The sequence below is a fragment of the Podarcis cretensis genome, assembly GCF_951804945.1.
Source record: "Podarcis cretensis genome assembly, chromosome: 7".
Lineage (NCBI taxonomy): Eukaryota > Metazoa > Chordata > Lepidosauria > Squamata > Lacertidae > Podarcis > Podarcis cretensis.
Genome location: NC_137176.1, coordinates 29448394 through 29475860, shown reverse-complemented (window position 1 = coordinate 29475860; position 27467 = coordinate 29448394). Strand labels below are relative to the sequence as shown.

The 27467-nt window shown below is 40.7% G+C and overlaps 1 protein-coding gene across 1 annotated transcript in view; it reads left to right on the top strand.

Moving 5' to 3' along the window:
* The window catches only part of LOC307219525 (uncharacterized protein), a gene marked incomplete at its 5' end in the record, with an annotated part of 140584 nt that overhangs the window by 106886 nt on the left and 6231 nt on the right, over window positions 1-27467 (top strand). Inside the window, 2 exons of the mRNA XM_079982785.1 lie at window positions 458-617; window positions 24633-24839. Coding sequence (XP_079838911.1) covers window positions 458-617; window positions 24633-24839 — 367 coding nt within the window. The remainder of the gene's footprint in view (window positions 1-457; window positions 618-24632; window positions 24840-27467) is intronic.

Here is a 27467-nt window from a genome sequence, read left to right as displayed (position 1 = left end):
ACAAAAATTTTCAAATTTGGCATTTGTATAATTTTGACGTGATTCATTTCACAGAGATGATAGGTTTTAGCTAAAGATGGCATCAAGCAGAACCCACTGGGGACAGCATTCTCCAATCTGGGAGCCACAACTAAAAAGGCTCCCTGAGAGATTTTGTGAGTTATCATCCCAGTCCTTGCCAGAGACAGACAGGACTCATCACCATCATAAGCTTCATGAGTGGTTTTGTTGGTCATGCATTTTTTAAAAATTGAATTTAAATAAAAGGAATGAGAAAAATAATAATATTGGAGCTAGGTATTTCTCTTCTTTTGTTTGATGTGGTTCCTACTTCAGCGTACCTGTTTAAACTATAATACTTCATTGTGATATTGCTTCCTTATTTTCTTTTTTATTTGTCTAGATTTTGGCAGTATAGCTTTTACAGTAATGAAGGGTTCTTTTTTCTGCATTTCAGGATGCACAATGAAGGCTGGTTAATGGATATATTCAAAAGGATTCAGAGTGATGAGGCAACTTTATTTGTTCCATTTGACTTGGAAATCTCCAACCAAGAGTTGAGCTACATTGTGAAAAAGGCAGAACAGTGGAGAGGAATCAATGGTGAAAAACGAAAAGTGAGTAGAATAATATACCATCAGAGCTTTGCAGCATGTTAGTTCAGGGGTATCTTTAACTTCTTTTTTCATTAAAAGTTGATTCATCTTTGAATAATATAGGGATGTTTGAGGAATTCATTTGTTAATTCTGGTATGAACTGACCCGATCCACATACTGTATTTACTCGAATGTAATGCACATCTTTCTTGGCCAAACTACGTCACAAAAATTAGGATGCACATTAGATTTGATGGTGCCAGCAAATACTTTTTTGGTTTCAAGGTTTTGAAAGTTGAGGTGCGCATTAGATTCGAAGGAATATTAGATTCTCGTAAATACAGTAGTATATTATGAAAGTTCAGAAACTGGGTTTATAAATTAGTCAGTGAAATATCCATTATTAAGACCAACGGCATTAAAAGGCATGATGAGGACAAGCTAACCACTGAACTGACTCTGAGATCTGGTCAGGGAGAATCACCTAAAGGCATTTATCAGGAATCAGGACATGGGAGAGGAAACTGGCTCAAGGAGGCCACTTCATAGTCCACTTACTATAGATCAACACACACTTACCTGGTAGTAAGTCTAACTCACCTCAGTTGGACTTTTATCGGAGATGCACTGGGCCACAATGTTAAAGTAGTTAAGTGAACCTGTGAAAGGTTTCAGTTTTCAGGAAATCCCCCAAACATGTAGACCAGCCCAGAAATTTGTTGGTGGGTTAGGTGGGACAGTGGCATTTCCATTATTTGGCTGGTTAATAAGGAGGCAGTAGGAGTGAAAAACTAGTAAATGTGGGGATTCTGTCTAATGAAATAGCACTGCAGCTAAAAGGATGCAAAGTCTGTAAAGCTTTAACTGAGAAAGATCAGCAGTTTGTATAAATATATGGCCTCACTTGTCACTGCTATAAACATCTGGTGCTGTTCTAATTATTTTCCAGTTTCTTTCTCAATGAGAGTTTTGACCCTGGAAAACATAATAAAAAGGTGAATGTGTCAATTGAACAAGCAGATACTGTACACTTAGCCGTTTGTGAAGTCATTAGTGCCTGAAATTCTCCTTTGTGAATTTGGGGGCTTAATATTCTCTGGATGCTCTCTCAATGCTCAAATATTCGATGAATATTTTAGTATTTGGAATTTGAAGTCCATTGATATCTGGTTTAAATGTTTAATATCTGACCATCAACATTTGTAGAAATCAGCATTTGTCAGTATTTAGCACCTGGTATGTAACAGGAGATTGTGGTAGTTTTCAAACTTTCTACCTTCAGGGGAAATTTTATCTTTAGGAAATGCTTTCCCCACATATTTGCCTGACAAAGGACTTTAACCTCTTTCAGAATAAACTCAGTATGCACTCAGTTTCTTTCTAGGAAAGATCTAGGAGATTATAAGAGAGTTCAAGGATGTCCATATTTTTAAGAGAGGAGCAAAATGAAGCCAGGAAATTCAAGCCCGGTCAGCCAACTTCAGTTTAGATCACAATACAACCACTGGGTTGCATCCAACTATGGATGTTCATTAATTTCAATGGATCTACTCTGAGTAGGACTAGCATTAGCTACAGTTCAGCATCTGTCATCTGAAGGGCAACAAAATCCCCAATAAGAACCATCTTCTCTTATTAAACCAATCATATTAAACCTTATTTCTGTTTTGTATGTAATGATAGTTCTGTGAGTGGTATATATTAGTGATGGGCAAACTTACCTTATCACAATCCAAGTGCCTGCAAAGAAGGCATCATGACTTCCAGGACTCACAACCAAGATGGAAATTTGAAAGAAATTCTGTTAGGAAATCCATCTCAGATGAACTTTCCCCAGAACAGAGCACAGCTCTGGAACCTTCTCTAGTCTGGAGGACGAATCTATTTACATCATTACAAATCTATGGACACTGATCTTGACCTTTTCTGTTCCTTCCTTGTATTTATTTTATTGATTTATATCCCATCCTTCACAGCTTCCCAGGGCAGCTTGATTATTGTGCTCAATAATGCATGACTAGGTCTTATTTGGAAGCAATCCATTGTGTGATGTTCCTGAACAGACACTGTGGAAATCTGTGTTTCTGGAGCATTGGAAAGCACTGAGGTCGAAAGCACCGAACAAAGCTCTATCAGCATCCACAGTGTTCTCCCTTTTGTTCACATTCCTTCTTTGAATCCTTCCCTTCTCTGTACCTTGAGACCCTCCCCTGATACAGTGGTACCTTGGGTTAAGTACTTAACTTGTTCCGGAGGTCCATACTCAACCTGAAACTGTTCTTAACCTGAAGCACCACTTTAGCTAATGGGGCCTCCTGCTGCCGCCGTGCCGCCGGAGCCCGATTTCTGTTCTTATCAATGGCCGCAGCCCTTCCTCTTTTGCCGTCAGGAGGAGCCTGCCTTTGATTCTATGCCTCACTTGGCTTGTTGGTTTGGCCTCCTCTGCCCTCTCAAACTTGGGCCCCCTGATAAGGAATATTGATGGTGCTGATGACACCTTCGCCCCCTAGAATTGTTGCACCTGTCTACAGGTAACAAAAGAGGTCGCTTCCTTCCATGAGAAACAGTGGGCTCTGGAGTGCTGAACCAAGGCTGGTGGATTTTAAACCAACGAAACACCAGTAAGGGGACTGTGGGTGTCGTGTGGACAAGACCAGCTTAATTTATATATTAAATATTGGGATTTGGCTGAGAGTGAGGCGAATAACTGCCAAATCTGAAATAGAGTTAAAGGTAAAGGGATCCCTGACCATTAGGTCCAGTCGTGACCGACTCTGGGGTTGCGGCGCTCATCTCGCTTTACTGGCCGAGGGAGCCGGCGTATAGCTTCCGGGTCATGTGGCCAGCATGACTAAGCCGCTTCTGGCGAACCAGAGCAGCGCATGGAAACACCGTTTACCTTCCCACCGGAGCGGTACCTATTTATCTACTTGTACTTTGACATGCTTTCGAACTGCTAGGTTGGCAGGAGCAGGGACCGAGCAACGGGAGCTCACCCTGTCGAGGGGATTCGAACCGCCAACCTTCTGATCGGCAAGTCCTAGGCTCTGTGGTTTAACCCACAGTGCCACCCGCGTCCCTGAAATAGAGTTAGGCAAGGACTAATCAGTGGAATATGAGCAAGTAATTAAGTAGTTCAGGCTGCAATCCTGTGCACACTTACCTGGAAGTCAGTCCTATTTGATCCAATTGGACTTCTGTATAGGGTTACACGTCATGCCTTGTTGATTTCAGTGGGATTTTACTGTGTCTCTGCATAATTTCTTATCCTTATCTGCTTGCTTCTGATTTTTATTCTCTAGATTTAAAAAATTGTCTTGTAACGGCATATTTTAAAATATGCTTAATTTCCTTTTATTAAACTGATAAATGCAGCAGTCGAGGATACATTTACAGTATAATGAGAATTTAAGGCTTTTCTATTTCATAATTTTTACATTGTTCAGACAAGCAATTTGTCATTGGCAGAAAGACAGCCATACCATAATTTTCAAAAGTATTTTTAGCCATCCATTAAATAGGAAAAAAGGTCACTTTCTGTAGTCAAGAATCACTCTATTAAAGTAATTTGCCAACATGCAAATGTTGTCACATTCCCATCATTAAGTATTTATAAAAAGGGTTTTTTTTATTTTTTAGAGAATATATATTAATAAATGGGCAGCTAGCAGCTGGAACTGGAAGTCATATTTTGCAACTCTAATTTTTTTACATCCTTAATTAGATAGCATAAGGTTGATATGATTAGGTCAGGATGAAGTGTTTTTCATTAAACCAAATTTTAGAAGTTGTATTCATGATTCACCCTTGCAATTAAATAATGGGACAATGAATTTTATATCATTGATCTAATTATTCCCCCATGGAAATGTATACATTTAATCAATGTGTGCCTTAGGACCTTCATTAGCAACAATGGGATAATAATATTTTGAAGTACATAGATTGCATGTCTACAAATGTATTTGTGTTCTAATTGTTGGTGAATGAGGTGAATATCGAATGGGATTTCAGTTCGAGACGAAATTCATTTAAACTGTAATTGTCCTCATGCCTACTCAGATGTGAGTCCCACTGAGTTCAATGGAACTTAGTCCCAGGTAAGTGTCTGTAGGGTTGCAGTCTCACTGTGATGCATATCATGGAGTAACCCTAAACATATATGACCTTCATTTGTCAGCATGCCTGAACTGTGGCATTTAATTCCCCATTCATACATCTTCATGTCACATGAAAAGTAGCTAGGTTGTCTACCAGTTCCCAAGGCTGTTACAGGTATCGACACCTTGAACAGTGATGGGGAAGCTGCGACCCTCCTAATGTTTTTGTTGTTTAGTTGTTTAACAATGTCCGACTCTTTGTGACCCCATGGACCAGAGCACGCCAGGCACTCCTGTCTTCCACTGCCTCCTGCAGTTTGGTCAAACTCATTTTGGTAGCTTCAAGAACACTGTCCAACCATCTCATCCTCTGTCGTCCCCTTCTCCTTGTGCCCTCCATCTTTCCAAACATCAGGGTCTTTTCCGGGGAGTCTTCTCTTCTCATGAGGTGGCCAAAGTACTGGAGCCTCAGCTTCACGATCTGTCCTTCCAGTGAGCACTCAGGGCTGATTTCCTTCAGAATGGATAGGTTTGATCTTCTTGCAGTCCATGGGACTCTCAAGAATCTCCTTCAGCACTGTAATTCAAAAGCATCCCATTATCCCAAAATACTGGCAAAGTTGGCTGGGGCTGATAAGTGCTGAAGTCCATCCAGCAACATTTGGACTGCCACTGCTGCATACTTGGACAGAGAAGGGAAGGATTGAGGCAGTGGTGCAGTCACGGTGCTGCAAATGCACTGGTGGCGTCAATCCAGTGCTCCTGCTGGTATGTTTGCACCATGCAAAACCTTGCTGCCATCTTGACTTCTCCCCGTCTCCATTCTCATATGCAGTTGCACCTTGGCTGAAGGGAAGTCATGCAAGTGCATCCAGCTGGATCCTAAGCACTTTTGTTGGAACTGAATCTCATTTGGTTCCATGGAGTTCCTAGTAAGTCTTATCATATAATTTTCTTGGGAGTAACTTTGTCCAATGAAAACACTGAGATGAACCTGAAAATATCAGTGCCTCAATTCAAAGCATAAGCTCTTCATGTATGCAGAATTTCCAACTCAGTTTCTTTGAAATCCTTGAACGATATGGCTTGAACGTTGCCTCCTCAAAGTTAACAGGACAATTGCTCCTGGAAATGAGACTGATTCATGAGACTAGGGCTAATTTTCTAATTCTAAAATGATATTATAGCAAACGATAAAAAATTAGCCGGCAGTAATTTTTTTGAAAAGAAAATATATTTGTAATTAGGTTGAACACACAAAATTACTTGGGGGCCTATTATCGACACAATTTTTGGCACTTTACACTAATTTGCATTTATTACTCTCAGGCCAACTTGTTAATATGTTAATAAATAAGTCATTAATATATGTTATTTAATTGCCACCTATTTATTCCTCCTCCATAATGCATTAATTACCTGTTAATAGTTAAGGGCAAAATCCTTGCTTTGGAAAGGATCTAATGTTGCCTTCCATCATTCAGTTGCAAGAGATATCCTTGTGATAATCAAGTCCAATAAATTCAATATGGCTTTTCAAGGATTTGGAGAACTTAATAAATGGGTCCTCCAAATCTATGTTGGGCATGTTCCATGCAAGTATCCAGACAGGGTACTAATTTTTCTATTGCATTTTTCTCTCTTTTGCTGCCAATGGTGCACTCCAGCTTTTGTTTAAGAGAGGGAGGGAGGGAGGGGAGGGAGGGAGGGAGGGAGAGAGCACACCAGGCTCCTAGCAGTGATATTTGCAGAGAAAAACCGAAACCCTAAAAATAAAGAATGCAATGCCTTGCCAAGTGCAGTCAATCTTTATTTATGGATTTCACCACTTTGCAAAAAGAAATTAGAAAAGGAATGCCATCACAACTGAATAAAGTATTACAAATAATTTAGAATCAAAAAATAAAGCTATGCAAAAATAATGTAGAGCAAAAAATATTACCCTTTTAAAAAAAAATAAATCATTTGGTTATTTTCCTTTAATTTTTGCAGCAGCGTAGGAAATGTATTTGCTGAATATGCAACCTTATAGAAAAACCATATGATTTTCTTGTTAGCTGAACTAAATGGTTTCCCTTTTCAATCATGGGACATAGGCATGGGGCAAAGGCATTTTGATCCAAGCAAAGCAACGAAAGTCACACACCAACATGGTGCCAGGCACAATGTAGAGAAGGGTTTGCCCTTTGGGTTCCCTCAAGCATGCTGCCATCTTTGCTATATAAACAGTGACACTCACCCCTTAAAAGTAAGGAAAGGGGGGGGCAAGGAAAAGAAAATGAAAACCATGATTATAAACAATCAGCCACTAATATTAACTTTCATTTCCCTGTGGCCCAGTAATCAGAAAAAGTGAATATCTTTAAGAGGTGGGAGAGTAGCTTTGAGTGGCACCTGGAATTAACTAGACCGGTGTGGCAAAGATCTCTGCCATTAAATTCTTGGTTCAAAATCTACAAACACTTCTCCTTTTTTTTACATCTGTGTATAAGGGAAAATAGAGATTAGGAGAAGAAAATTAAATGCAGGCTGGACAAAAAACAAGATTCATTTGCCCATAAAACATGTTAGGAAGTTTAAAAAACATTTTAACAGATGTGCACACACAAAGGACTACTTTAATCAATTATCATAATGAAGAATGAATGTTGCCCACCAGTAACCTAATGGAAACAGTCTTGCAGAATGCAGCTGCTGTTTGACTCTGCACAGTCCTATGTTGGTGGCATGATTTCCTATTTTATGAATAATAAGGAAGGGAACAGAATAAAACATGGCTTAAAAATGGGTATATAAAATACTCCAAGCCATTGATTCCTGCATCCCCAGATCAGATGATTGCATGGTACTATGTCAGTGGAAGAAAAATAAATATGAGTGTGTGTGTGTGTGTGTGTGTGTGTGTCAGCAAGCAACAGCTCTCAGGAGCTGCTCACAGCATCCTTCACTTTGCCACATGATATCCAATACAATGTGCAGCCGTTCCACACTACAAACTCTGGCAAAATGAAATGTCATGGTGAAACAGAACGGGGTTTTGTTTGGGGGGGGGATTTTGTGAACTTGATGTCGATGGAGATATTTTCATTGCTTGCCACTCATTTAAATTTAAGGAAAACTATGAAAATGTTAGGAACATTTAGGTTTCTAAAATTTGCTGGTGATCCTTGAAAAAAAAAAAGATACTTGAAAATCCATAATGAGCACATTAATTATGTAGAAGCAGTGATGCAGAAGAACCTAATTAATTGTCGTCTTGTCAGCCTTCTGATTCCCATACCTGGAAGGGAGGTGTTAATTTCCACAATACTTAGGCATATATGCAAACTGTTTCACCAGAGCACTTTGAGTGGTGGCAAAGGAGAAACGCACTCTTCTGTCATTTTCTCTCTCCTCTGCAGTAATTAATGGGACGTTCTGTTGACATGAGCTAATAGCTTTTGATCAGGGCCTGCCTGTCTGTTGGGCAAATGAAAGATTTGTTCCAGTGGTGGAGGCAGCAAGCATACCTGGGAGAACATGTAGCCGTTGCCAGTGCTGATGCTAAAGGCAGCCAAGCCCAAAGAAGGGGAGACCCATTGATTGCATCTACTGGTCAACAATTATATGCTAAATTGGTCCCCTCCCCCATTTCTGGATTAGAAAGTGAGGCCTGGTGCTGCAGGACTTTGCGAAATGGGGTGCAGATGCATGCTCAGATCAAGGTGATAAAAGGATAGGGCCCTGGTGGGACATGGATTTAGAGAAAAATGGGAAGGGGGCAATATATGCTACTGAAGGATGAATAGGTATGAAAGAAAACATTAGTGCAAAGTTACAACAGGAACAGCATGCCAGTAAACTACTCAGTGACAGGCTTCAGGGAATCCGATCCCTCCCACAGTAGGAAGTCGATAACAATAAGAGTTCTTACCAAGTCCTTTATTCAATATTCATAGATAGAGGCTTTGAAAAGTGCCTCTCCATTGCAGTAATGGCGTTGCTCTGAGTAATCTCCTCCACCACTTGGCTGCGTAAGGCCCTTTGTCTGTTTGCTTTCTGCTCTCTCACTGGTCCTAGAAGAAGGGAGGGGTCTGGAATGCTTTCTAATGATAACGTGTCAGCAAGCAGTTCTGGCTCTGCTGCTCCCCCCACCTCTCTTTCCATTATCTCCCAGCTTTGTCCTTTTTCTGTCTCAGAGTCATGACCTTCTGCAAACCACCATTGTAATTATACTGTCCTCCTCTTCTTAGGAAGGTTCAGGAGGAGGGGGCGGCGGCCTCCACCATTCCTCTTCAGTCCAGTCCCTGACACACAGGATAATTCACCTATTTGGGCTGCATGAGGTGTGACTTGTACCCAGTGGCTACTCATTCCATTCCATTTCTCAAGGTTGAATTAGATATGTATGACAGAAGGAAACCTGAGGGAGATGACATGCATAGAAACACGACATATTAAAGGTTTTGATCATGCCTCCTTCATGCTAGAATATAAGGGTTCAGGCGATCCCTGAGGTATCCCAGAGCTAAGTTGTTCAGGGCTTTGTAAATCAATACAGGACCCTTGAACCTGGCTTGGTAGCAGATGGGCCACCAGTGCAGGTGTTTTGGTGTCTCATATTCTTGATCAGAAACTCCCACTGGCAATCTGGTTTCAGCATTCTGCACCAGCTGGAGCTTCCAAACCAAGCCAAAGGGCAGCTCCACATAGAGTGTGTTACAGATATCTAGCCTCAAGGTAACCAATGCATGGACTACAGCACTACAGCAGGGCTGGTCCAAGACATTTTAGCACCTGAGGTGAACCACAAAATGGCACCCCCTCCATGCCAAAGAAGAAGGAATGAGTGAAGTTCTGCATCAGGCACAAAGGAGCAATAAAGATTGACATCAGAATCTGCTGCCGTTGTGGCTCCTGGTGCCTGAAGCAGTTGTCTCACCTTGACTCATGAGTGGGCCAGCCTTGGACTACAGTCAGGCTATCCCTGTCTAGGAATGGTCATAGTTGGCAAACCAGACAAAGCTGGTAAAAGGCACTCCTGGCCATAGAGGACATTTGGGCCCCTATTGATAAAGTATCCAAGAGTGCCCCCAAACTATGCCCTTGCTGCTTCAAAGGGAGTGCAACCAGAACAGGTGACTTGCCAATTTCCCAAACATGCAGACAACCACCTACTCAAAGAGCCTCGATCTCCCCAGGATTAAAACACAGTTTATTGGACCTCACCCAGTCCACCACTGCATCCAGGCACCAGTTCTCATAGGTCATGATTTTGATTTTGAGTATCTTCTTCACGATGAGCTACTGTTCTTCCCAGGCTTTAAGGCTTTAAGTCCTGCTCTGAATTTCAGTGCTTACTGACTTTAGGTTGATTTATTATTATCATTATTTTTAAAATAATTTTATTAAGTACAAATTTAAAAAACATACATATTCACAGCAAAAGAAAATACAAAAGAAAGAGAAAATGCATCTAACCAAGGAAAAACAGTTAGAGAAAGTTTTGTCTCTTTTCATATTTACAGTTATTTATACCTCTATAAAATGCTGTTTACAATAATGTAAAAATGTAAAGTTATAATATATTACGATAAAGTATCAAGATAAATGCAAAAAGGGTAAGGACTTGCTGAAACAACTATTGAACTAGAATACAAAAGAGGGAGGTGTGAGGAGGTCAGGGAAATAAGTAAATGAAAGACAAGACATGGAAAGATTGAAATGTTTTTAATTGCTTTTTTACTTTTTCTGTACTTTGTATTTTTTGTTTTCTTTTTCTTTTTTCATTTTTGTAATTTTTTTGAAACTTTAATAAATATTATTATAAAAAATAATACAATAAAGCAGTGAAATGAAAGATAAGATATCGGGGGAAAGGAAAAAAAAGAACAAAGAAAGAATAAAGAAGTGGAAGGAAAAGATCATTTTAGGTTGATTTAAAAAATGAACAGGCCTTTTAGTGTGTGAGCTCCAGAATGGTGGAATTCCCTTCTCCCATAGTGTTGGATAGCATGCTCTTTTTCTTTTTCATTTTCCTTCCTTGTTTAAGAAAGGAAAACACATATGTTTAGGCTGTGGGTGTACAAGCACCCAACAGCTTGACCTGAGAGTGAAACCAGCCTTTCATGTGCTTTGAAAGTTAAGATAGCTGTGCCAGCAGGACGATTCTGCCAGCATATTTTCCTACTGGGATTTATGTAGTGGGGATGAAGTAGAAGAATCACTATGATCCCTAGTGGTAAAAGATGTTGCCAGCATCACCACACTAATAGCATCTTCTTCACTTTCCAGAATATTGAATGGGAATGAGAGATGCCTGCTTGCTTCTCCATCATAAGCTCTAAGACACATTCCCCCCCCCCATTGGGAATGGGATGGGATATAAAGGTCAGTGGAAGCGAAGGGTTGTGCAAGTGGAATTGAAGTAGGGAGCCCACTCAAAATAAACTACACATGTCTTGATTCTGCTCAAAAGAATTACAGCAAGGCTGCTCAAATTAGTTTAGGCACAGTTTTGGAAAAACATACCCCTTTTATATTTATGTCTAGCCTTTGTGAGCTTGAGTTGTTAGTGTTAATTATTGTGAATTTCAGCACTACTATCCTAATAGCTTTTCTGAACTGTTTAGCCACCCTGAGAACCATTGGTTGAATGGTGGTCTAGAAATAAATAAATGGGTTTCTGGTCTTGTATGAAGACCACTTGTGATCATGGACAAACCTTGAAAATCTGCATTGAAAACCATTTAGTCACAATTCTTCTTTAGTCACAATTTTTTCAGGTGTGCCTGCCATCAGATGCTTGGAAGAAATAGCTCAATGAAAATCAGGGTTTTGCTATAGAAAACAATCCATTGCATTTGCTCTCAGGGTGGGGCACTGAACACATTTCATCCAATATCATCTTACTTACATTAATATTTGATTCATAGGCATCCTGTCCACAGAGATTAATTAGCAAGCAGGTCTGAAGTGTGCAAGTGAAAATATGATAATTAGTTTTCTGACAATGCTAACATTTCAACACTTCAGATTGCGTGATGGTTTTGCATTTAAGGAAAGCAAGCAAATCCCTCCCCAAGCAGACTTCTGTTGATTTGACATATACAGTGGTATCTCGGTTTATGAACTTAATCCATTCCGTTCTTAAACCGAAACCGTTCTTAAACCAAGGCACACTTTCCCTAATGAGGCTTCCTGCCGCAGGTGCCCTTCCACCATTCATATTCCATTCTTAGGCTGAGGTAAAGTTCGCAAACTGGGACAGTATCTCTGGCTTTGCGGAGTTTGTAAACCGAATCGTTCGTAAATAGGGCTGTTCTTAAACTGAGGTACCCCTGAAGACATGGAGGCTCAGTCTGGCAGGGACACCTCCTAGGCAAGCCCCATTGAAGAAGAAGAAATGCTCCTCAGTAATTGTGCTCATAGTCAATAATAACTTTCTTAGGTCTAATAATGTTCTTCTTTAAGGCTGCAACCCTGTGCATATCTACATGGGAATAAGACCACTGAACATGGTGAGACTTACTTCCAAGTAAACTTGCTTAGGGATCATGTAATATTATAATTCTGTATATTATTTTCTTTCCTTTCTGTACTAATCTCCAGTAAACAGGGAAATCCCTCAGGATATTTTCTGTTTTAAACAAAATATTGCTGGAGCTTTAGAATCTAAGTATAAAAATAGCTAGTCTCCCACATTGGCACATGCCAATCTATCATAAAGAATGCTTGGAATCATGCCTTGCCTGCCTTTTCAGAACCTGAGTTGGTAACAGAACAACCAGAATCTCTTAAATTCGATCAAAGACCCAAAGAGAAGCATATCGTGGGTCTTAAGAATTCCACCACGTTCTTTGAAAGACAACTGGTACTAGAACCACTTGTTATTTATTTCCATTAATGAATCACATCCTGTAAATCTCAAAGTGATACTCACACACATGTTCAAATGCAATTCAGATAAATTTGAGATTAAAAAATCTCGCTAAAGGCTTGATGAAAAAGAAGGTACTCAATAGTTGTCAAAAAGGCAATCTAGATGGAACTTATTTGATCTGTAATGGGAGGGAGTTCCAAAGGTACGATTCCTACAGGCTTTCTGAAAAGTTTCTACCTGAAAGAGTGTGGTGTTTAGCTGAACCATTAGAAACAAGATCGTAAAAAGAGGAATATTTAGCTCCCTCTGAGTTATAGCTATTTCCTGATGAGGTTGAAGACAACTGTTCATCTCCTTTAAAATGTTTCTGGCCATAATACAGGATGGCATCATAAATAGATTGAGCAAGCTGCAAAGTAAATTATTTGAGAGTTTGGAACAGGCAACTCTAAAATCCAGTGAATCCCAAATTCTTGAATTTAAACAGATTTAGGGCCGTTGAAGTAAATCAGAATGCATACTAGCATTCCAGGCAAATGGGGTTATGGATTGGGCTGTCAGAAGCTTTGGAAAATATTAGCCATGTACAAAGCAGCATTAGTGATATACACAGCAGCATTTAACTGAATGATCTGGAGCACATTCTAAGTTTTCAGATAGCTAGATGTTTTCAATAAACAGAAATGCTGATTACCTGAGATGGGAGACATAGAGAAGGATGGGCGGCAAAAGCCAAATTCAGATAATGATTAGACATCCAAGATCGAGATTTGCATAAAAGAATAATTTGTAGAAAAGTGAAATATTCATTTGAAGTGAAAGGCATGAGGAATTCTGTTTGTTTGCAAAAATAAAGACAGCTCCAGGAATGTGTATTGTCCATAAGAATTAGTGAATTTGTCAGTTTCAATTGCTCTAGGTTTTTCATTTTTCTAATCTTAAATTCAGTTCTTCACATTTCACAGTTTGTGATTTTTTAAGAGTTCTCGTTGTTTTAAAATGTGTGAATTTCTTTTAATGCACACATTTTATATGCAATTTTACATACACACACACACAGCAATTTCACCTGATATAATGCATCTCTGTTATTTTCACCAATGTATGCATTTTTAATGGCTATCTTACTCTGGAATATGCATTTTTCACCTATTACTTGGATCAAGAGCTACTTTGCAAAATTTGGAGAACTGCGGATTTCAAAGGAGAACTGTCTTTCTGTTTACATAATGTTTCAGAAAGTATGAATTAGGCAGTTTGGCCCTTAAATGCAAATTAAATCTCCCATACCACTTTCATTTCCACTCCTTCATTATAGTCCTTCATTCAAAGATGAGAGTATGAAGCAAAAAGAGAGGGTCACTTTGTAATAATGAAAAGTCACATTAGGATTTTAGCTTCCAGTTTCAACCTTATCTTTTAGCCTGCTTAACCATTGCATTAGACTGCATTTGTTCTTTTGACAATTTCACCATGACAATATTTCAGAGGAAGTTACCTGGGTAAGCAAGCTCCCATATTTGTATTGAAACAAGCAAGGAGAATACACAGTGTAAGATCTCATTCAGGAGCATTATTCAGATTAGTGACTACATTCCACACGCCTTGCCTTGCAGCTGTCCAAAGGGTTAGGTGGGCTTAACATGAGTCTGCAGGTTTTGTCTGTGGTCTGGGTTTAATGAACCTTGAAAAAGTTGCCTGAGGTTGGTAGGTCCCCTGACAAATATTAAACAGCTGGAATAAACAAGCTGTTCTACTCGAATGCATAAAACACCCCACATTTTGTTCTGCAAGAAAAATAAAAGAAGCAAAGGGGTGATACACTTTATTCTGACAGGCTTGGCAGTAAATTCAAAGTAGAACTCCTGCCTTTCCAGGGCAGGAAAAATTTCACTCAAAGCTCATCAGCTTCATTTAAATGAATGAATGAATTGAATTGGTACCATTCCCCTTTAATTTACCTTGTTCCTAGACAGTTTAATAAAGGCATTAGACTATGGCAAATGGAGTGCAGTTCTGTGTAGGTTGCCTCAGATGTAAGTCCATTGTGTTTAATGAGGCTTCCTCCTTAGCTAAGTGTGCCTAGACTGGCAGCCTTAGCCTACAACCCTGAACATTATTAAGGACCCCTGACCATTAGGTCCAGTCGTGGCTGACTCTGGGGTTGCGGTGCCCATCTCGCTTTATTGGCCGAGGGAGCCGGTGTACAGCTTCCGGGTCATGTGGCCAGCATGACTAAGCCACTTCTGGCAAACCAGACCAGCGCACGGAAACGCCGTTTACCTTCCCGCTGGAGCGGTACCTATTTATCTACTTGCACTTTGACGTGCTTTCAAACTGCTAGGTTGGCAGGAGCAGGGACTGAGCAATGGAAGCTCACCCCATCACGGGGATTCGAACCGCCGACCTTCTGATCGGCAAGTCCTAGGCTCTGTGGTTTAACCCACAGCACCACCCGCGTCCTGAACATTATTAATAGAGAGTAAATCCCGCTGGGTTCTGTGGGATTCACTTCGGTACAAACATGCCATCTAGTTCAATGTCATCTAGTCCAACCCCCTGCGATGCAGGCATCTCAGCTAAAGCAGCCATGACCATCCAACCTCTGCTTAAAAACCTCCAGGGAAGGAGAATCCACAACCTCCTGAGGAAGACCGATCCACTGTCAAACTCTTACTGCCCTTACTGTCGGAAAGTTCTTCATGAGGTTTAGTTGTAATCTCCTTTCTTGTAACTTGAAGCCACTGGTTCAAGTCCTAGCCCCCAGAGCAGGAGAAAACAAACTTGCTCCAACTTCCATAGGACAGCCCTGCAAATGAGATTTGGTGAGCTTTATGGAAGGGCTTAGAGTTGATTCAGAACTGTAGGCCACCCGCTTTCTTCTTGTCCAGGCTGTTAAATGCTTGTAGTCAACTGGTTACATCTGGATTCTACCACAGTTCCAAAACTGGGTAAGGAATGTGTATATATCAGGCATCCCCAAACTCGGCCCTCCAACTGTTTTGGGATTACAACTCCCACCATCCCTAGCTAACAGGATCAGTGGTCAGGAATGATGGGAATTGTAGTTCCAAAACAGCAAGAGGGCTGAGTTTGGGGATGCCTGGTATACATTATATGTGTGTATGCATGTACCTGTTACCTTTATATTGTGCCATTCCTCCAAAGAGCTCAAGGCAGAATACATTCTGCCTTCTCATCTTATTCTCAAAAACAACCCTATGAAGTTGTTTCATAGGGTTGTTTCTAGCCTTCACATTCTAACCACTATGCCAAACTTGCTGCCACAAAAAGCTTTATGAAAAGGAATGGAAAGAACCATTTCGGAAACAATTGTGTGAATCAGATATCCATGAACATTGTCCCGCATATGTGATGCCAGTGTTTGAGAAGACAAAATGGTGAAGCTGAGGGGGATATGCAAGTGGAAACCTTTTTCTTCCCCCCTCCACAAACATGGTTTCCCCTTGAGCTTTGGGTCCTCAGTTTGTTCCTATCTGTTCCCTCAATCCCCTCCCCCTATTATTTTCCACATTTCAGCCCCCTTCCTGAACACATGCCATCGATCAAGGGTCTTGTTAGCAAGCCCAGCAACTAGTGTGGTGTGCATACTTGTAAATTACCCCAGGAGTTAATTAAGGCCTAGTTTTCCCATCACTGTAGCCTCCACAGCACTTGAGCCCATGTAGTTTGTGAATGTTTCGTATAAGAGTCTCAAACAATTAACACTTGAAGTTATGCCTTTTGCCTTCTTTAGCTCCGCGGCTATGGTTTGGTTCTCCAGTGGATGCCCAGATGCAAACGTTAACAGTTACATTGGATTATGTTACTAGCATCACACCTAGGGGTGAAAGACCCTCATAAATCCTCACTCCTGCAAGCCTGAGATTGATTAAAAGGATCTGTCTTGAAGTGATTTTCAGTTCCTTCCTGAATTTGCTAGCCCCTTTCCAAAATCAAGCCAACGTACCAACAACCGCTTTAATAGGACACCTTGAATAAACGGTACAAGTAGGAGAAGCTGTGCATGAATAATTACCTGCTAAAAGAATATTATTCAAATTCATGCAACTGGTAAGGAAATATATTCATCAGTAAGAGTTTTTTTAAAAAAAACCTTTGCTTTTATGACTCCTATCGCTGCAACATATCTAACGGCATTTTTGCTTGCCAAAGCTGACACTAATTTGTTTGTACCAATTGCAGGCAATGTACAGGCCAAGGAAATAAGCATGTATACAGGCAACTCTTGGTTTAGACATGACTGATTGATTTGCTAACGCACACACATGCATGGCGCCAAACCTCAAAGTGCCCCCCAAAGTCACTAAAAAACCACTAAGTCATCACTGAAAGGGTGGGATGGGGGCAGAACAGAGGTGGAGTGGAACACTTTTCATGGGCTGTGCCAACAGGCACAGGGTCTAGAATGTAAGGTAAAGGGACCCCTGACCATTAGGTCCAGTCGTGGCCGACTCTGGGGTTGCGGCGCTAATCTCGCTTTATTGGCCGAGGGAGCCGGCATACAGCTTCCGGGTCATGTGGCCAGCATGACTAAGCTGCTTCTGGCGAACCAGAGCAGTGCATGGAAACACTGTTAACCTTCCCACCGGAGCGGTACCTATTTATCTACTTGTACTTTGACATGCTTTCGAACTGCTAGGTTGGCAGGAGCAGGGACCGAGCAACGGGAGCTCACCCCGTCGCGGGGATTCAAACCGCTAACCTTCTGATCAGCAAGTCCTAGGCTCTGTGGTTTAACCCACAGTGCTACCCGCGTCCCATGGTGGAGAATGTAACCCCTGTGCAAAACAAGGATCGCCTGTATTTGTTGTCATTGGTGCAGCTAGGGCTATTTTAGCCATGCTATGGCCCCTGCCATACCTGTGTGGGAGAGGTAAATATTCAACTAGGCCAAAGCGGATTTGCAGGCACTAGGTTGTCAGGGATTGCAACGTGCCATGCAGCTACTGAGTCTTGAAGATCAGATGGCCATGCATGTGGGCAGAAACAGCTCACCTGCCATCATTGTGACAGCAGGTGATTGACAGATGGAGGCTTTATGTTAGATGCTTATTTAAGAATAGTTGTTTTTAGAAGTGTCCTTTGATTTCATATATTTTAACATACGGAAACTTTGAGTTAGAAGTGAAAACTGCATGCAAGGAAAAAACTGGTACTGACTAAAAGAAATAGCTTCAAAACAGAGAGCCTGGTGAGCAAGACAATTTGAAGGAATTCCATTTTGCTTTTGAGAGGGTTATATATCTCACAGAACATTGATCCACAGGCAAAAGGTCCACGCCTTCCCTCGCATTGCAGTTGATCTCCCACATTTTAATTAATCCTGCAAAATGAAATTGCACTTTTCTACAGGAATTGGCTGCTGTTCTTCCTTCTTTTTCTAATCTCCCCCTCTTTATGTTCAAAGCCAGGTGTCCAAATAGCATGGCCAGGGAAAGACCTGTGATGAATCAGCTCTGAAAACCGCAAGATGACACATTGCGAGGCCATTTCCCCCCAATAGCTAGCACCCACAATGTCCTGACATTGATTGAACCATTGTAGCTGAGTTCAGGCAGTAGAGCCGCTGGGTTGATAATGATTTTGATGGAGAGCAGAGGCACAAAGAGATGTATTTGGATTCAGTTGCCCTCTGAGTTCTTGTTGTTGGTTGCTGTTGCTGTTCATCTCCAATTTTTCAAATGAATTGTAAACGTTACCCATTGGATAAATACTGTCCCGCCATAGCGTGTCCAAAGTTTGTGAATCTTGATTAAGAAAGAATTAAGAAAGAATGCTCAAAAGAGGCATAGGCAAACTCGGCCCTCCAGATGTTTTGGGACTACAACTCCCATCATCCCTAACTAACAGGACCAGTGGTCAGGGATGATGGGAGTTGTAGTCCCAAAACATATAGAGGGCCGAGTTTGCCTATGCCTGCTCCATAATTACATTGTAATGAGGAGTGGTAGAGGCACACACCTGGCAGTGGTGTCACTGCTGCCTAGCAGAATGGGGATGGACGAGTCAAAACAGCATTACCTGTTAGGAAGCAGCCTTACACCGTATCAGTTTATTGTCCATCTAGCCTAATATTGTCTTCTCCGACTGGCAGCAGCTCTCTGGGGTCTTAGCATAGACCTTTCTTATTGCCTCCTACCTGATCCTTTTGAGCTGTATATGTCTCCTTCATAATCCACCCCTAATTTCCCAGTTGTGCATGGATCGACCCAAGTTATTCAGCTCTTCTTTCTGCATTCACTTCCAGTGCTTGAACCGCAGACTTAGAATGCAAACCAGCATTGCTCGCCTTTTGAGTCGAGAGGGAGGGGTGCAGTGTGATGGGCACCTGCCGAGCTAAGGATTGGAGATGAATAGAGCCCATATTGATTTGGGTATAATGGAGTGTATAAGAAAAATGGACCAGTTTTGTCTCAGGTATTTTCCTGGGGTATTAAATTGGTGGATTAGTTGCAAACAGCAGTCCTGATAAAGTCTCCTGTCCATCTTGATGGTTGGGCCTTTCTATTAAAATGACACATAAATAACCTATTATGTCCCCCACCCTCGGAAATTCAAATGCACCTGTCAACTTGATAAAGTGCTTGCCTGGAGGGAAGCATTGTTTACATTTTCACTCCATTCTTCCAAAAAAAATAAAAATAAATTAAAAATGGGGTAGATTCTAATTATTTTTCCTACTGTAAATTAATGCTGACTATGATGCTTAGCAACTCTCTTTATTGTTATATCTTTGGGAAAGTTACATAATAGAACTGATCCATCATGTATTATGCAACAAGCATTTTATGACAGGCTTCCTTGGGATCTTATTTTGCCACTCTTCATAAATAATCACTTTTGTTTCCTTCTTCTCCAGCAGCTGGAGGAGACTCTGTTGGCTGGTGGCTCAGAATGGGTTTTGTTTCCAGTGGGAAATGGAATTCACAGACATTTACCAGCCAGTGATCTTTTGCTGTCTTGTACAGAGTCATTACTGAAAGTGCACTCCACTAATAAAGGGCATTGCTCTAACAGGCAGTTGGTTAGAATAATGCTAGAACAGTTATGTGTGTGTGTTTCCCTGCAAATCAAGCATATTGAATACAGAGATAACATTTTCTCCCCTCCAGCGTATATTGGAGATAGCAGTTGCAAAGTGGATAAAGCAGTTTAGACTCAGAAAGCACAAACAGACTCACCTCATTCACAAAACCTAAAGGTACTCTTGCGGCAAATTTTGCTGTCTGTATTAGCACAAATGGGCATATTACTATGGCTTCAATTAGCAGGCTAAAAGGAAGTCAGGGTCTTCACAAAAGGATATTCCGTACCCTCCAACATTTCTCCAATGAAAATAGGGATTTCCTATATTATTATTATTACTATTATTATTAATAATAATATTAATAATAATAATAATAATAATAATAATAATAATAATAATAATAATAATAATTACCCCACCCATCTGACTAGGTTGCCCCAGCCACTCCAACACATATAAAAACATAATAAAACATTAAACATTTTTTAAAAAAAATTCTCTACACAGGGCTGCTTTCAGATGTCTTCTAAAATTTGCATAGTTACTTATCTCCTTGGCTTGGAGTCGCATCCATACTCTCCAGCATGAAAATAGGGACATCCTACCATACCCTCCAATTTTTTTTCGATGGAAATAGGGACGTCCTAAGGAAAAGTGAGACATTCCAAGATCAAATCAGAAACTGAGACAGCTTCTGTAATTCAGGGACCGTCCCTGGAAAATAAGGACACTTGGAGGGTCTAATATTCCTGGTTTATGGATGGTTTCTTAATAGCCTGAAAATCTTACTTCTTGGTATTTTAGAATGTGGCATTGATCAAAGCTGGTAGGGCAGGGAAATATTTGGGCTCAGTGTGGATTTGGACACTGGTCAAGTCCTGCTTAATTTTTTTTTTTTTTAGAGTTCTTTGAGAGTGTATGGATAAGGGTGAGCCCATCAACATGGTGTACTTAGACTTTCAGAAAGGTTTTGAGACAATCTCCCACCCAATATTTGTGAGTAACCTTAGCAGTCACTGGATAAGGGGAGAGGGTAAGTGGTAAAAGAATGAGAAACAGTGGAGGAATAAAAGGACAGTTCTAACAGCGCAGTGGTGTAAGAAGTGGGATTCCTCAAGGATCACTCTTAGAAATCGTACTTTTTAACTTGTTCATAAATAACCTGGTGTTGGGGTGGGGGGATGAGCAATGAAATGGGATGTAGGAAAATTCAGGACAGACAAAAGGAAATGTTTCTTCACACAGCACATAGTTGAAGAACGGAACTGAGTACACAAATTGCAAAAGCTCATTTGCCCTGCATCACGCACCACCCACGTTTCGTAATTTTAGGCCCTCATTCGTGAGGTTGTACTTCTGATCCTTGGGAATGTGACTGAAACGTTTAAAGTTGCGAATAAATAAATATTATCAAATAAGCACACATTTTTATTTGCCTGTGGCTAAACCTGAGAGCTTGGAACCTGCAGAGAAATTTCCTGCAGAAAAATTGTGCCGTTTCTCAGATATATGTGTGCTGTTTGCATGAGTACCTATCTGCAGTGAGTAGAAGGAATTCAAACGCTGAACTCTTGCTTGGGATTGATAAAGGTATCTGGCAATACACGATTTATTTATTTCACACAGGGAAATGTTTTCCCTGCCCTTCAAATAAGTTCCCAAGGTGACTAAGTCAAGCGAATCCAGAATAAGTAGCATCAGGAAGCTCATTTGCTCAAAGCCACCATGTTCTGCTTTTTATGCTTCAAGGGGAAATACAGTCGTACCTTCCAGTTCTTGAATGTTTTTCAGAAGCCAAACATCCAGTGCAGTTTCCACTTGAGTGCAGGAAGCTCCTGCAGCCAATCAGAAGCTGTGCCTCAGTTTTCGAACAGTTTTGGGAGTTGAATGGCTCCTGGAATGGATGAAATTCAAAAACCAAGGTTCCACTGTAAGTGGATCTTGGCTTTGAGACCAAGTGGAGCAACAATGGAGAAGGGGTGTGTGGCCAGAGAACACTATTCTGCCACCATATGGTAGCTTCCCCTTGGTTTAAACCTTGATTGAACACCTTAGTTTAAAAGGTCATATGGAGCGTGTGGAAATTTCAGGTGGTCTGGAAAGAATCTAGTAAACTAGGACAAAGAGCACTTGAAGGCTTCCCACCAAAACTCTCTCTTGGAATGGAGAAGGGAACCTACTTTCTACTCTGCCATAGGACCTTCTGAAACTGCTAAATGCTCTCTTGTATTTAGCATGCATGGAATGAAATCTCCCAACCTTTTATGTACAGTGGTACCTCAGGTTAAGTACTTAATTCGTTCCGGAGGGCCGTTCTTAACCTGAAACTGTTCTTAACCTGAAGCACCACTTTAGCTAATGGGGCCTCCTGCTGCTGCCGCACTGCCAGAGCACGATTTCTCTTCTCATCCTGAAGCAAAGTTCTTAACCCGAGGTACTGTTACTCGAAGCGTATGTAACCTGAGGTACCACTGTATTCCCTAAATGACTCCCCCCCCCACCACCATGAAGGAAACAATGACTACCAAAATGTTGTTGGTGTGGGAAAATGCATCACATTCGGGAGCTGAAATTTAAATCCATGTGAGGCTTGCTAAAGAATGTGGGCAGGTTGACATTTACGATCCTTTCTCTCACCTCTTCCCTCACAAATTGGCACAGAGCCGAGAAGAGAAGATTTGCACTAGAAAGCCCCATTCGAGTGTTATCTTGGTGTTCATTCCTTGTAATATTTTGCAATTATAACAACTTAAATCAACTGCAAGTGCATTCACATCAGGCTTAATTTCAGGCTGAACTGCTGCAGAGCAATTAAAAGCATCATGCTTCTGTTTTAATTAAACAACCCTGTGAAATATTCAGCGTTTTGAACCTGTTCTGGCCTGCCTCTTATCACCGAATTATTGCCCTTAATTTGTTTTTCTGCTGAAAGATGGATTTCACTTTAGGATTACGGGATGCTGTACTGGCATTTTGTGGTCTCTTGTCAGCTCTTGTGAATCTAGATCATAGCTGTCTTCAATGCCTCTGACATGTCCTATATGCACTGTCTCTTGACTAGTCTGTCTCAGCAGATTTATGAAGCCACATTTGGCCTATGAGGAGATGAATGGACGTTTTTGATTAACTTCACAACAGAGATTTCAGATGACAGCAGAGTCTTCTGCTTGGCACTTACTTCAGGTTATTCAGGGCACATTAGAGATAAAGCATTCTACTCCTTAACAGATATGCATTCTGAATTATTCAATACTGAATGGACATATCACTTTAAAGATATTCCAAAAGACACATTTCTCAGTTTACAGTGGATTTCATACTCCTGTTTAGAAAAGGAAGGTTGTTTGAAATGAATAGTTGTGCCCTTTCTGGGAAATAAATATTTTCTTCTTCTTCCTACCTATTCTGCAGCTGCAAGGATATTCACAATGTAAGCCTATGCGGGTCTGCTAAGTAAATCCTACTGAGTTCAGTGGGGCTTGCTCTTATGCAGGAATGTGTGTGATCTCAACCTATGGACTACACAGTTAAAGCAGTACCATACTACTTAAAACAATAATGGCTTCTCCCAAAGAATCAATCCCTTTCTGGTGAGGGAACAGTTATGAAATGTGGCCTGAGGAGAGGAAGCATTGTTGGGAAGGGGATGTGACTTGGGGAGAGTCACATGAGACAGATAGATAGGCCATAGGGTGTTGCATTTGGCCCTCATGCCTGAGGCTCCCTACCCCTCCTCTAGGCAAACTACTCTTACGCTACCATCTCCAATATAGGGATAACACCATATTGGCCCGAATATAAGCTGCACCTGAATATAAGCCACACCTTTAAAATTGGAGGGGGAAAAGAGAAAAAAAGAAATAATACCCGAATGTTGTTGTTGTTGTTTAGCCGTGTCCGACTCTTTGTGACCCCATGCACCATAGCACGCCAGGCACTCCTGTCTTCCACGGCCTCCCGCAGTTTGGTCAAACTCATGTTGGTAGCTTCGAGTATACCTGAATATAAGTCACTCCAATTCTTACTGCTTCTGGCTGCGTACTGGGCAGGGGGTGGGGAGCCGCACTGTGTTGCCAACAGCCTTTCCCCTTCCTTGCTCTCTCCCTTCCCAGCCTTGGGGGAGAGGATGGGGGACTACGCACAGGGCTGCCACCACTTTGCTACGCTCCTGGTGCTGTTTGCCCCATGCTCCTGGTTGCATACCGTAAGGTCGCGAATATAAGCCACACTTTAACTTTTCATGGTTGGAATTTGGGGGAAAAGTGAGACTTATATTCAGGCCAATATGGCAATACTAGGTTGCTTCCAAGGGTTGTTGTAAAGAGTGCAACAACAGAATGCTCAGTAATATCATTACATATAATTGAGTGGGCAAAATGGATATCCCAAAATGCACTTCAAGTGAAATGTATATTTAGAAACCAGAGCTTCAAGGTTATATTTTTAACCACAATTTCCAAGAATCTGAAACATTATCACTAACAGATTTGTATGCATCATGTCTTCAAAATCCAACTATCAGAGCAAAGTGGGCAATTTCCGTTCTTATGCTTGGTACTTTGAGAAATAAAGTTTGGCAGCCTTAGAAACCGAGATCCTGCAAGTTTTCTGATTGCTCATATGCAAAGCTGATTATGAGATTTACAGCTTTGCTAAAATTATCACATTTCAGTTCCCTGCTGTAATGTATTTCAGCATTAAAACACAGCTAGGCAACTTGTATTAACTTCAAAAATAAATAAAGAAATAAATAAATAAATGAGATGCCTGACTCCAGTCAATCTATAATGTTTGCTAATGTTGTATATCACATTTATTTATTTGCCTTGACAGGCATGTATACTTTGCAATTTCAAGTATAATGAATATGATTAATTTTGCCTGTGGTATGTCTTTTGTAGGATGAATCTTATTGATCTGAGTTTCTTTTAAAAATTAAATTAATTTGAATAAGGTAAAATAGCTGAATAGGGACCAAGCTCATGGCAGAAATGAAATAACCATATGATCTCTCCTTCACTAGGTCATTGTCTGTGATTATATCTGGAAAGACCATGCTAATAAGTCTGGTGTCTCCAATACTGGCCTCCATCTCCCAAATGAAATCTTGAAATCTATTGGAAGCTCAGGAGGGGTCACTGTTCATGTATCTATATACACAGTTCATCTTGGGGGCTTCCAAGAACTGTACAGGCACTTCCTTAGACTGCCTAGTGGTGCTATTGTAGAGGTAAGTCCCAACATTCTGATTTCTAATGTGATGTAATTGTTATAGCCAAATGACCATAGGCCATTGTACAGTGTATTCAGGATCATTCTGCACTAGTCACTTGATAGCATTCTACACAAATCAGTCTCCGTAGTAAAGAATTCATATACCGCCCTAAAACCGGAGGTCTCAGGGCGGTTCACAGAATAAAATCAAGATATAAAACCACAAAATACATATTAAAAATAAATGTTAGGGGACCTTTTGGAGCAGATCTGGGAGAAAGAGAATTGTTGCTGTGTTAGGAGAAATATGGTCATGTTCTGCTTGATGTCACTTGTTGTGTGTTTGTGCTCCTGCCACACATATAGTAAGAAAGTTGTCTATTCATTCATTTCTATTTATCGTCTGCGTGAACAACTTCAGTTTGGGATTAGGAAGGAGCAATGTGTTCCATGGGGAAATGTGTTCTTTTGAGGGGGCATCTGAATTCTGAGAGAAAGAGGGAGGGAAGAGGTGAGGAATATATAGTGGTGTGTGCTTGAGAAAAGGGGGGAGGGAGGAGGGAGGAGGCTGCATGCATGTGCTGGAAGGAAGTTGCAAACTCAGTTTCCTATGGATTGGCAGTGGCCTTCTGGGGTTTTAGCCTCAGCATTGAAGCAAGCACTTTCTGCATGCAAAATTGCCACCTTGTCATTGTTTCATTCACAGTTCTTCCTTTTTAAATTGTCCTTTGAGTTTTAGCGTTTTAAATGCATTTAGAAGCCATGCACAGAGCATTTAATACTGGTGATACATTGTGATAGCACAAATATGGCGATTTTTGTTTTGTTTTGTTATTATCTTGGCTTCTGCTGCCTTCAGTTGATTTCTTATTAAGAGGGCAACGATAAGCCACTTTTAACTCAAGAAGAAATCAGTTTCTTATTAAAGGGTAAGTAAAGCTTAACGTTGCACAGAAACTTTTTTCTTTCTTTCTTTCTTTTTTGGGACAGCCTGCTTTTTATCTAGTTTTTTAAAAAAACAAAACAAAACCACCCTTAAGATTGAATCACTCTAAACACAGAGAAGATGAAAGGGAGATCTTCCCTACCCTCCACAATTGTTTGAAATGAAGCAAGTGGTAATAAGATCAGACAGTCTGGGTAACTAGCCTATTACTTCATGAAGCCGTTTACATCCATCCATATGCTGCACATGATGTTTAAGCTCTTGTGTCTGCCTTGGAAAGTGAATAAAATCATCTGGGCTTATTTGGAATGCAAGATCAGATACGGTATGCTGAGTGACACTTAAAAAGAATGAAGCGGTAACTGTAGCTTATTTTCCGAAACAATCTTGACACTAATGCTAAATTATAGCTTGGAATCATCTAGCATTTTTACCTTTATGAGGAAAGGCTTTTTACATATTTAACATAATTCTAGGGAAAATATACTGGCATTATGTATAAAGATATGTATACTGTAACCAAAGGGCATGTATATTCCCCAGTAGAACACTTTCCGCAATGTTATTGCCATTTGGTGTCATTTCCTAACAAATATAAAATACGATCGGTAAACAAACTAGACTTTAGATTTAAGCTGACAGCTGTTCCTTCAGAAGCAATATTCAGATATTTAATCTAAGGAACACCGAATGTGTTGTGGCTGTTTGAGAAAACTGTACTTTTATAAAAATGAAGGGCTGCACAGTTTGGCGCATTGTTCTTGGAACTGGTAAGGACATATCAAACAGCTCTCAAATCGCTTACACATTTGTGGCTGGTGAGTGCTTCCTGGGGAAATAAACAGATTACCTAATGCTTTATTTTGAAAGCAATTCACTGTATTTAGATTTGAACTCTTACTCCGAGTACCACGAATGAGATAACCCATGAACAAGGCCATTGATTATACGGAAATGTTGTACGTAGTGAAAGCAAGCCCAAATGTGTTGGTGGTTACGTTTGCTCACATGCAGTGGAGCCCCAAGTTAAATGCTTTCTGCACCAGAAGACTGCACATTCATGGGAGGGAGGGAGGACTTCTACTGCAATCCAAATCAAAGAACATCAGGGATGATTCAATAGCCTAATGCAGAAGCTAATTGGCCCTTACTTGGATCAATTCATTGACATATGAATGGCTGAAATCTTCACAGAGAGGATACCTTGAACAATTTCAAGGCATAAATGCAAATGATATGTAAGTCTGTAAGTCATAAATGAAGAGCTGTGGACCCAGTAAAGAAAAGGTGAGGCATCACCTTCTGATGAAAGTCAGATGACATTGAAGATGGCCACGAGTATGCACTAGCTGTCATATTCAGGGATGGCCACACATCTGTATTTTGGGGCTTGTAGCATTTCTGATCAAGATGGATGACCCTTGCTCCGAAAAGCATGGTCAAAATTAAATTAAAGCGTTCAAGAAAGCTTAGATACATGGTGTCACTTTCAGTAGACGCTAGTCTGCAGTAATTTTTTTTATTGCCTGAATCACCAAGGTGCCACAAACTGCTTCAGGGGTCCCTGCTTCAACTCACGCAGCCATATACAGAGGGAGTGTGTGTTCACTTTACCTCAGACAAGCCAAAATCCTTCTGATGCACTCTACTTCTGCTCGGCATTCAGGATTCACTCCAACCAAATGCACACACCTAATT